General features: G+C 38.7%; 1 protein-coding gene across 1 annotated transcript in view; it reads left to right on the plus strand.

Moving 5' to 3' along the window:
* si:ch211-1a19.3 (uncharacterized) overlaps positions 1-10062 on the plus strand; it is a 59491-nt gene extending 49429 nt beyond the window's left edge. The window contains exons 4-5 of the mRNA XM_020926030.2: positions 3684-3835; positions 9065-10062. Of these exons, the coding sequence (XP_020781689.2) occupies positions 3684-3835; positions 9065-9066 (154 nt within the window). The 3' untranslated portion in view covers positions 9067-10062. The remainder of the gene's footprint in view (positions 1-3683; positions 3836-9064) is intronic.
* The last annotated feature ends 1967 nt before the right edge of the window (positions 10063-12029 follow it).

Here is a 12029-nt window from a genome sequence, read left to right on the forward strand (position 1 = left end):
ATAAGAGCACATAGACTAGTATAAGAGCACTAGTATAAGAGCACACTAGTATAGACAAGAGCACATAGACTAGTATAAGAGCACATAGACTAGTATAGAGAGCACATAGACTAGTATAAGAGCACATAAACTAGTATAAGAGCACTTAAACTAGTATAAGAGCACACAGACTAGTATAAGAGCACATAAACTAGTATAAGAGCACATAAACTAGTATAAGAGCACATAAACTAGTATAAGAGCACACTAGTATAGAGCACATAAACTAGTATAAGAGAGCACTAGTATAGACTAGTATAAGAGCACACAGACTAGTATAAGAGCACATAGACTAGTATAAGAGCACATAGACTAGTATAAGAGCACATAGACTAGTATACAAGAGCACACAGACTAGATAGCACACATAGAGCACATAGACATATAACTAGTATAAGAGCACATAGACTAGTATAAGACCACATAGACTAGTACAAGAGCACATAAACTAGTATAAGAGCACACAGACTAGTACAAGAGCACATAGACTAGTATAAGAGCACATAGACTAGTATAAGAGCACACAGACTAGTATAAGAGCACATAGACTAGTATAAGAGCACATAGACTAGTATAGACTAGTATAAGAGCACATAGACTAGTATAAGAGCACATAGACTAGTATAAGAGCACATAGACTAGTATAAGAGCACATAGACTAGTATAAGAGCACATAGACTAGTATAAGAGCACATAGACTAGTATAAGAGCACACAGACTAGTACAAGAGCACACAGACTAGTACAAGAGCACACAGACTAGTATAAGAGCACATAGACTAGTATAAGACCACATAGACTAGTATAAGAGCACATAGACTAGTATAAGAGCACATAGACTAGTATAAGAGCACATAGACTAGTACAAGAGCACATAAACTAGTATAAGAGCACATAGACTAGTATAAGAGCACATAGACTAGTATAAGAGCACATAAACTAGTACAAGAGCACACAGACTAGTACAAGAGCACATAAACTAGTATAAGAGCACATAGACTAGTATAAGAGCACATAGACATAAGAGCACATACTAGTATAGAGCACATAGACTAGTATAAGACTAGTATAAGAGCACACTAGTATAGACTAGTATAAGAGCACATAGACTAGTATAAGAGCACATAGACTAGTATAAGAGCACATAGACTAGTATAAGAGCACATAGACTAGTATAAGAGCACATAGACTAGTATAAGAGCACATAGACTAGTACAAGAGCACACAGACTAGTATAAGAGCACATAAACTAGTATAAGAGCACATAGACTAGTATAAGAGCACATAGACTAGTATAAGAGCACATAGACTAGTACAAGAGCACACAGACTAGTATAAGAGCACATAAACTAGTATAAGAGCACACAGACTAGTATAAGAGCACATAAACTAGTATAAGAGCACATAGACTAGTATAAGAGCACATAGACTAGTATAAGAGCACATAGACTAGTATAAGAGCACATAAACTAGTATAAGAGCACATAGACAAATATAAGAACACATAGAGTAGTATACACCCATGGACCTGCACTGTGGACCTTACCTGGACCACTGAAGCGGTTTTCATGTCGGTCAGAACAATGCCAGTGCCGGTTCCTGCACCAGTGACACTGAGAAGCACAGTGCTCACCTGTGAACGACCCACGTTCATACGATTTAAGTGAACCCATGGTGTGTTGTCAACAGACGATTTGCCACCAAATAAAAACAAGGCCGTACGAAAGGGGACGTCACAGCGAGAAAGTAACAATCACGGATCGCATCATCGACACCAGCGAGCGTTTGGACTCATACAAATCATGTCATCATCATTTATCTATAACACAACGGACTCCAGGCACTCCAAAGAGGTAAAAAAAATGTAAAAATCGCGCAAAGAAAAAACTAAGCCCTGATGAAGACCAGTTAAGGTCGAAACATGTTGTCTTTGGCCATTTAAATAAAGGCCTTTTAACTGTATTTTTCCTCGTGCAATTTTTTACTTTTTTCTACTTCTTTGGAGCGCCTGGAGTGTGTTGTGTTTTAGTTTTGACCCTTTTTCCAAGAGCGCCCTCTACCTGCTCCCACTGATTGGAACACCTGCAGCAAACAGACACATTTTTGTTCTTTCTGCATGATTTATCTACGCTGAGCTCTGCTACAACATTTTCTGTGGAGACGGCAGCGGCGACGCCCAATCCAAAGATCTAACCTCACCTGGTGAACACGGAGAGAGCAAATATTTGGTCTCCTCCACTGACCACTGCACAATCTTCCTGTCACTCCACCGTCTTCCACACAACACACGTTTTCTTTGTTTGTTTATTTTACCGCGTGTGACCTGGATGAACTTGCTGACGTCGACTTTGTCATCACAGTTCGCTTAGAAAAAACAAGTTCAGTTTTTCAGCGTGAACACCTCAGTTGGTCCGAGATTAGGTGCGGGAACCAGCACGGTTCTGTCGGCCTGAAAACACCATGAGGGACACAGATATAGGCGAGTTTCAGCGACGTCATTGTTATTAAAAGCCCGCGTTGCATGCTGGGAAATATTTTGGTCGGAGGCAAGAAACACGAGAAACACAGTGCGTAACCTCGCGTATTTATCCCCGATAATGGTAAATTCCTGCTGCATTATCGGATGCACAAATAGAAGCACGGAAGAAGGAAAATGTCTTTTTCGTATTCTGAGTGAAAAGAACCGCTAACGGTGAATTAAACGGCTTTCAAACATTCGCAGAGCAAATGTAGAAGATCCTAACAAACCGTGGACTCCAACAAGTTCAACAACACATCAAGACTCTTGGAGGTTTTCATCTTTTCTGCTGTGAATGGCCCAGGAGTTTCCACCAAGTCATTGTGGATATCGCCCAAGTGAATATTTGTCCAGGTAGTTGGCGATTCTGACCAGAAATTTGGTTTGGTCCACCTTTTGTCGGGGTTGAAAAGGGTGATTTGGCTCCGTCGATGTTTATGACCAATTTCTGGTCAAATGGTCTTGGGTCCTCTGCCGTTAGAGTGGATAAATAACCGGGATCAATACCCTTTGCGTGCTTTCTCGCTCCGTCCGTCATGTTGAATTAGTGTTTCTTGCTGTGACAAAGTGGGACCTTTGTCTGATTTTAAATTCACGTTAGTTTATGTTTAACATGATTTATTTTGAAAGGGGACTTGCTTTGGGGAGTTACCTGGGGGTAACTTCCTGTGGGCGAAGTATAAAGCAAAGCAGGTGTCACTCATTAGGGGGACTTCTGTGCAGGTATTCAGTGTTTTGCTTTGAGTTACTTATTATTTTGTCTATTTGTATTTTTGTTGGTTAAACCCAGAAGTCTGTTTTTTTAAAATAATTTTTGTCTGCGTAAGACACCTTTTTTTGTGTCATCTGCCTCCTACTTCGACCACTTTGGCCAGCTTCCCCACACTTGCCCCCGACCAAAATAATTCCCGGCATGCAACGCGCGCTTTTGTCAACAATGAAACTCTCTTATAAGGACACATGGGAATAGAAAAGAAAGTTCTACCATTTAATGCTTAAAATCACAGAGTATTGTCTAAAGTAAAAGTGTTTTCTGTGAGTATCGAGTCAATTCCTCAGTGTCTAAATACAGAAATGTGACTCCCCTGCACACACATACTCACCGTTCTGTGTTTTTGTGTTTTCAGTCAGAAGTATAAGGCGGGTGAGTCAGACGCCGCGAAGCAGAGCACTCCTCAGCAGACCTCCGCCGATCCTACAGGGTCCGGACCAGGACTCAGACCGGCCGGGATCTTAGTCGTGTCTGTGCTCGTGTCCGCTGCAGTCCACCTCCTCACCTGTGAGTCCCACACACTCCCCTGACACTCGCAAAATATAGATGCTCTTGACAGTTATAGGTGCATTTTGTAATTTTTCTCCCCACAGATGTTATTGCTTTGTCTGGAATGTTCCGCTCTTTGGCATTAAACGTATTTATTTGAGAGTTTTATAGCTTAAAGATGGGTTTTGTTTTGTTTTTGGAGCTTTTTCTCATGGTATGATGTGCCTGAAGAGGGTTAAGATGTCCTCTGTGCATGTTTGAGTCATTTAGTGATCTCTCCTGGGCCCTGTTGAAACCCTCCTTACGGTTAGATGTAAGATTCTGTACGAGGCTCCGCCCACAAGCCAAGATCACCAACGCTCCCACACGACAATTCTCCATAAATATACAAAAACATGAAACAAACCACAGGAACTTGACAAACCTGGTGCAGATTGTGTTGTGATAGCGCTCTGAAGGGGGAGAGACTTAGTGCGGAGAGCAAAGGGAGCATGGAAAACTGATGTGAAACTTATAAAATGTGTTAATATGTTGTTTTGGTCATAATAACATTTTTAAAAGAGTAAAATGCAGTGTTGTAGTACTCAAGACCGATCTTGGTCTTGAGACTGTTTTTTTTGCGGTCTCGGTCTCAGTCTAGTCTCAATCTCAAGGTCTGACACTCGACAAGTGATAAAATGAGATAAATTCATAAAATCATTGATACATTTGTGCCAAAATAACTGTAAAATACAAATAAATGTCAAAAATGATAAAGATGGTCTCAATTTCGTCTCGACGGGACGTGGTTTTGGTCTCGTCTCTTGCCTTTGAAAATTTCGGTCTCGACTCTCAGAGGTCTTGGTCTTATCTCGGTCTCGGCCTTTAAAAGTCTCGGTCTTGTCTCGGTCTCAACCTTTAAAAGTTTTAGTCTCGACCCTCAGAGGTCTTGGCCTGGTCTCGGTCTTTAAAAGTCTTAGTCTTCTCTTGGTCCCGACCCTCAGAGGTCTTGGCCTTGTTTTGGTCTCGGCCTTGTCTCAGTCTCGACCTTTAAAAGCCTCGGTCTCGGCCCTCAGAGGTCTTGGTTTCGGCCTTTAAAAGTCTCGGTCTTGTCTCAGTCTCGACCCTTAGAGTCTTGGTCTTGTCTCGGTCTCGACCTTTAAAAGTCTCAGTCTTGACCCTGAGAGGTCTTGGCCTTGTTTTGGTCTTGGCCTTGTCTCGGTTTCGGCCTTTAAAAGTCTTGGTCTTGTCTTGGCCTCGACCTTTAAAAGTCTCGGTTTTGTCTTGGTCTCGGCCTGTAAAAGTCTCGGTCTCGACCTTTAAAAGTCTCGGTCTTGTCTCGGTCTGTGAAAGTCTCGGTCTCGGCCTTTAAAAGTCTCGGCCTTGTCTTGGCCTTGTCTCGGACTCAGCCTTTTAAAGTCTCGGTCTTTGTCTCGGTCTCGACCTTTAGAAGTCTCGTTCTTGTCTCGACATTTAAAAGTCTCGGCCTCAACCTTGAGAGGTCTTGGCCTTGTCTTGGTCTCGACCTTTAGAAGTCTCGGTCTTGTCTCCGTCTCGGCCTGTAAAAGTCTCGGTCTTTTCTCGACCTCGACCCTCAAAAAGTCTCGGTCTTGTCTCGATCTGTAAAAATCTCGGTCTTGTCTCAGTCTCGACTCTAAGAGGTCTTGGTCTTGTCTCAGTCTCAGAACAGACTGTGGTCTTGGACAGGTCTTGGTCTCGACTACAACACTAGTCTAAATATGTTACAGTTAATACTCCATAAAAGTGTAACAGCTTCTTTAAAAAAACACATTTCTGTAATAAAAAAAGAATCTGATCAGATCTTTCTCCGTTGTGCCCGACCTTATCTCTGCCGCAGAACATTTTTTGCGCTGAAGAGGGAACAAAATAAATGCCTGGATAATTCAAACCAGGATCTGCCACAGACCCGTTTGTGAGTCAGACCTGAACCGGGACCTCAGAGTCTGTGCGCACGCTGCCCTCTGCTGGACACAACCGCTCACTGCACTTTTACAATCAGAACAGGGACGGAGAAAAAAGGCCGCTGACGACTTTAAGTTTCATAAAATATAAATACAGAGTTTATTTACGCTTACGTCACAAAACCGGAAGACATTTGGACTCTGTTGGCGATCGTAACTTCGGCAAAATCTGGGAAAACTGGGAAAACTTCACCTAGACGTCATTTTTTCCTTTTATAAATGTATTTGCTTATTAATTTGTGCACCATAATTAGTCTAAAATAATAAAAAAAAAGATGTTATTGTAGCGTTCTGTTATGTTTTGACTGATGAACAGTTACGGTCAGTGCAGCATTCTTTCTTTTGAGTTTCAATTAAGAACGAAAAACAATAAAATGGGAAAACAGTTTGTTATTTTTCCGGTTTTTAGTGTCAAACAAAAAAAAAAAAATTGACCTCTATTTCCAATATTTGATTTAAAGTTTATTTCAAATGGCACCAATCAAAAAACAGTCTCAGTGCCTATTTTAATTTTGATACTTTGCTCCCTGTTTCTCGTCATGGAGTTCAACATTGACTTTTTACGATGCGAAAGTAAACGCGTCGCATCGTATAAAAGAAGATGACATGTTTGTTAAAAAAAACTGCAGCAATTTTTCTGGTACCCTAAGTCCTTCTAGCAGCAAAACCTCCGGAGCAAATAAACAAGAGAGAAGAAAATATCCAAATTGAAATAGGCACCAAGACTGCTTTTTGATTGGTGTAATTTGAAATAAACTTTAAATCAAATATTGAAAACAGAGGTCAAAATCTGTTTTTGTTTTCATCACTGTTTTCCAATTTTATAGTTTTTTTTTTGTTCTTGCCCGTGAGTGACACTGATGTGATTAGCGACACATCCCCCACGGAAAACCAAATGTATGGAAGCAAGAAAAGAGTGGCAAGCAAGAAAAAAAAGTTATTTGGGCTTTACTGTTTATGTGGCTGATGAAAAAAAAAAAAAAAAATCTAAAATCTAAAATCAAACACTCCAGAGCCAGTATATATATATTTTAGAGTTGGCAAAAATGTGTTGTTTTTAACAGAAAAAGTGTTATTTTAACTATTTGAATGTTAAATAGGGGTTTGATTTGGAGTTATTTGCCAGAATAGATATAGTTGGAGTTAATTCAACTTCCCTCAGTGTTAATTCAACTTCCACTAGTGTTAATTCAATTTCCCTTAGTGTTAATTCAACTTTCCCTTAGTGTTAATTCAACTTCCCTCAGTGTTAATTCAACTTCCCTTAGTGTTAATTAATTTCAACTTCCCTTAGTGTTAATTCAACTTCCCTTAGTTAATTCAACTTCCCTTAGTGTTAATTCAACTTCCCTTAGTGTTAATTCAACTTCCCTTAGTGTTAATTCAACTTCCCTCAGTGTTAATTCAACTTCCCTCAGTGTTAATTCAACTTCCCCTAGTGTTAATTCAATTTCCCTTAGTGTTAATTCAATTTCCCTTAGTGTTAATTCAACTTCCCTCAGTGTTAATTCAACTTCCCTTAGTGTTAATTCAACTTCCCTTAGTGTTAATTCAACTTCCCTCAGTGTTAATTCAACTTCCCTTAGTGTTAATTCAACTTCCCTCAGTGTTAATTCAACTTCCCTTAGTGTTAATTCAACTTCCCTCAGTGTTAATTCAACTTCCTTAGTGTTAATTCAACTTCCCTAGTGTTAATTCAACTTCCCTTAGTGTTAATTCAACTTCCTTAGTGTTAATTCAACTTCCCTCAGTGTTAATTCAACTTCCCTTAGTGTTAATTCAACTTCCCTCAGTGTTAATTCAACTTCAGTTTAATTCTTGTTTAATTCAATTTCCACTAGTGTTAATTCAACTTCCCTTAGTGTTAATTCAACTTCCCTTAGTGTTAATTCAACTTCCCTTAGTGTTAGTGTTAATTCAACTTCCTAGTGTTAATTCAACTTCCCTTAGTGTTAATTCAACTTCCTTTAGTGTTAATTCAACTTCCTCAGTGTTAATTCTCTAATGTTAATTTGGCTCCTCCCACCACCACTTCAAACTTCTGCGATAGAAATGACCAGTTTGAACCAGTTTTGTTCATAATTTCATTTTAAATGAACTAAAATAAAGTGTAAAAATAACTGAACCAGGACTGAACCGTTTTCAGTCCTGGTCTCAGTCCTGGTCTCAGTCCTGGTCTCAGTCCTGGTCTCAGTTCTGGTCTCAGTTCGGGTCTGATCCCAGCCTCAGTCCCAGCCTCAGTCCCAGCCTCAGTCCCAGCCTCAGTCCCGGTCTCAATCCTCGTCTGGTCCCTGTCTCAGTCCTGGTCCTGTTCCTGATATCATTCATGGTATCAGTCCTGGTCTGGTCTGGGACTCAGCCCTGGTCTGGTCCCAGTCTTAAGTCCTGATCTCAGTCCAGGCCTGGTTCCGGTCTGGTCCCGGACCTGGTTCAGTCCATTATCTGTTTTTTTTTCCCCATTTTTCATTTGAACACAAAAATTGAAAAAACTGAAAAAAAACAAATCATTATCCTGTTTTTAAAAAAATGGTTTTCGAGACAAATAATAAAGAAAATAGTTGTTTTTTTCCATTTTCTTATTTTTGGTTTTATTTTGAAAAACAAATGAAAGAATGATACATGGATTTTTCTGCTATAAACACCCATGTAGAACACCCCCAGAGCGAGGTCACTGCATTTTATCATTTAAAAGCGTCCAAAAATCACTTAAAGGTTGTATGGAGGATTTTTTTTTTTGTTGTTGTTTCAAATTGTCGATGAAAGTTCAAAATAGAATTATAGAGAGGCAGCAGTCTTGTAATTATGATGACCAAAACAAAAAAAGAATGAAAATCCATCAACTGTGGACGTGGTGGGGGCAGATAAACATCAGCCAATAGAAAACAAGGCCACCTCTTTAACTATTGGCTGTTGGGTTGTCAATCAAACTCCCTACGTTTCTTGCATCACTGATTTGCCGGCGAGCTGGGATTACGTGGTTTACGTTCGCCTCTCACGCACTGATGCCGTTTACTCAACCAACACAGCGTCTTTTTCGAACTGTAGCTTCCTCGCAGTTTGCACGAAGTTTGTTTTAACGGCAGAGAAGACTTCACGACCAGTTCGCCGCAAAAGAAAGTTTGTTTTTGTTTTTTGTTTTGACGTCGCTGAAAGAAGAAGAGAAGGGGAAGAGGAGCGAAGCGCGACATTTGAAAAAGGACAAACAGTCGCTGCATTTCTCTTTCCTTGGAAAATCTTCTATACAACCTTTAATCTGAGCTGTATGTTTCGTTTATTTCTGTTCCAGGATTTGCCCGCTGCGTCTGGGATGAAGAGGCCGGACTCACGACTGCTGTACACTTCCTGTTTACGCTCTCATCGCCGTAGAAACGCCGCATCCCTAAAAAGGCCTCTGATCGGACGAACATTTTGCGAACGACCGCGCGGACTCTTCACTTGACGATCGGCTCATATTAAACTTCACCAAACGGCTTCTGCTGCAGCTCTGTACAACTCACATTTAATCCCGTTTTTCACTTTAATTCTGTTGTTTTTAAACTGCATTTCTAGACGTACTAACAGTTTTTTACAAAGAGATATTTTCCTTATGGCGAGATAAATATTTTTAAATCGAAATGACAATAAACGATCTGATAATGTTGGTAAATAAATGAGTAAATAAATTAATAGTAGCACAAAAAAATATAATAATAATAAAATAAAATAATAATAATAAATCACAACTGAAAAACAATATTCCAGAATTTTTTTGTTTTACTTTTTGCATCTAGAATATTGTTAATGTTCGCTATTTTTACGGAAATTTATGAAGGCTTATTGAACAATTTCGTGATATAGATAAAAAAATAAAAATAAAAATAATACAAAAAAATACATTGAAAATAATATAAATATTGAAAAAAAAAGTTATATTTTTTATTATTATTTTATTGTTTTAAAAATGCATTCCGGACCATTTTGTGAAAGCCAAATATCTGTTCTTTTTTTTTTTTTTTTTTTTTTTTTTAAATTGCGCTGTGGACAAGTGTTATAAAAAAATAAACAAGAATATATTTTTCTGCTTTATTTTCCTTCTTTAGATTTTTTGGAAATGTTTTATTTTTTTTTTTTTTGTGTCGATAAAGTGACTCTGTGGTAAAGGTGAATGTGTTTTCTGTGACACTGGCTTGTGCTTTGCTCAAAGGCGGATTTGAACCCACACAAACTGCACCCGTTTTAATGTTTCATGCTGTTTTTGTGTTTTTGGACTTGAAAGAAATAAACCTGACATTACACAAACTCGTATGAGGCCAGCAGTTTGACTCTTTGATCATGAAAGAGAATTACAAATAAAGTGAAGCGTGCAGTGACGACTTCTGACCAGCAGGCGGCACTGTGACTCTAGTTTCAAAATTCAAAACTCTCAAGACTCAAGACTTTTTTTTTTTTTTTTTTAAAGTAGAAAGTTTACGAGTTACTTTAAATAATAATCTAACAGTGTTGGGATGATTACTTCTAAAATGTAATCCCCTACAGATTACAGATTACATACACCAAAATGTAGTTTTTAACGTAATCCATTAAATTACTTAAAGTGAGTAATGTAATCTGATTACTTTGGATTACTTGATTTGCTGTAGAGAAGCAAAGACCAGGATCTTCACATAAGATGTTTTGTCTGATAAAAGAACATGAAAAGTCCAGACTTTACTGAACCAAATTAAAAATATTATTGATAGAAGAAGAAGAGACACGTCCCCACAGCAGGATTTAGTCCTGTTAAATCCTGGTTTAGTCCTGGTTTAGACCTGGTTTAGTCCTGGTTTGGGTCTAGTTTAGCTCTAGTTTAGACCTGGTTTTAGTCCTGCTTTAGTCCTTGTTTAGACCTGGTTTGGATCTAGTTTAGTCCTGTTTTAGTCCTGTTTTAGTCCTGGTTTAGACCTGGTTTTAGACCTGGTTTTAGACCTGGTTTTAGACCTGGTTTAGACCTGGTTTAGATCTAGTTTAGATCTAATTTAGACCTGGTTTTAGTCCTGTTTTAGTCCTGGTTTAGACCTGGTTTTAGACCTGGTTTGGGTCTAGTTTAGTCCTGTTTTAGTCCTGTTTTAGTCCTGGTTTAGTCCTGTTTTAGTCCTGGTTTAGTCCTGGTTTAGACCTGGTTTAGACCTGGTTTAGACCTGGTTTGGATCTAGTTTAGATCTAGTTTAGACCTGGTTTTAGTCCTGCTTTAGTCCTTGTTTAGACCTGGTTTGGATCTAGTTTAGTCCTGTTTTAGTCCTGGTTTAGATGTGGTTTGAGACCTGGTTTAGACCTTGTAATCCATTTATTTCAACAAAGTAACTGTAATCCAATTACCACTCACTGAAACAGTACTGTAACTGAATACAGTAACTGTATTCGGTTACAGTACAGTTACAGTAATCTAATAATAAAATAAGAGTATTACTGCGACACTTTTACATTTCACAACACACTGGAAGAAGTTTGAAAACAAAATTACATTTAAAATACACATTTACATCTTGAAAACAAAGTCCAAGTTTCATAAAACACATTTACAAATGAACAAACAAATTTACAAAACACTAATACACTAGTGTTCGATGTGTTTCGGGGGTTTGTATTTGTGTTTTTGCCACGTGCAAATTTATCTCGGCGCTTGTACAAATGTTTCGTGCTTTGTAAATCTGTTTTCAAGATGTAAACGTGTATTTTAAATGTAATTTTGTTTTCAGAGTTGTTCATGTGTGTTGTGGAATTTAAAAGTGTTTTGCACTTGCTGGACACCGTACAAAAGCATAAAAATAGCAAACAGAAGGCAAACAAATCAGACAATGACGCAAACAATTCAGTTAATTATAATAAGTAATATAAAAAAAGAATAAAAAGAAATAGAATAAAAAGAAATCAAATCAAGCTAAAACCAGTTAAAGGAAGGCCAACTGCGAAAAATGAGTCTTAATAAGTGATTTAAAGATGATCCTGATGGTGCGAGTCGTTTCTCCTCAGGCAGGTCGTTCCAAAGCCGAGGAGCCTGGACTCAAAATCCTGGACTCCATCACCTTCATCTAGAGACTGGACTTTGGAACAGACACATGGACCTGCCTGAGGATCTGCGGCTGCGGGAGGCTCGTACGGGCTTTAAAGTTCTGAACTGTAACTTGGTGTAGAGCGCGGAGCAGTGATCGAATCTGACACAAGCCCGATAAACAGTGATAACTCTTGGTTCTCACTTACATATCCTTAACAAACTGGTTTGAATATTTGCTTCA

This window comes from Boleophthalmus pectinirostris, unplaced genomic scaffold, assembly GCF_026225935.1.
Source record: "Boleophthalmus pectinirostris isolate CB_2022bp ecotype Guang Dong unplaced genomic scaffold, ASM2622593v1 HiC_scaffold_7, whole genome shotgun sequence".
Lineage (NCBI taxonomy): Eukaryota > Metazoa > Chordata > Actinopteri > Gobiiformes > Gobiidae > Boleophthalmus > Boleophthalmus pectinirostris.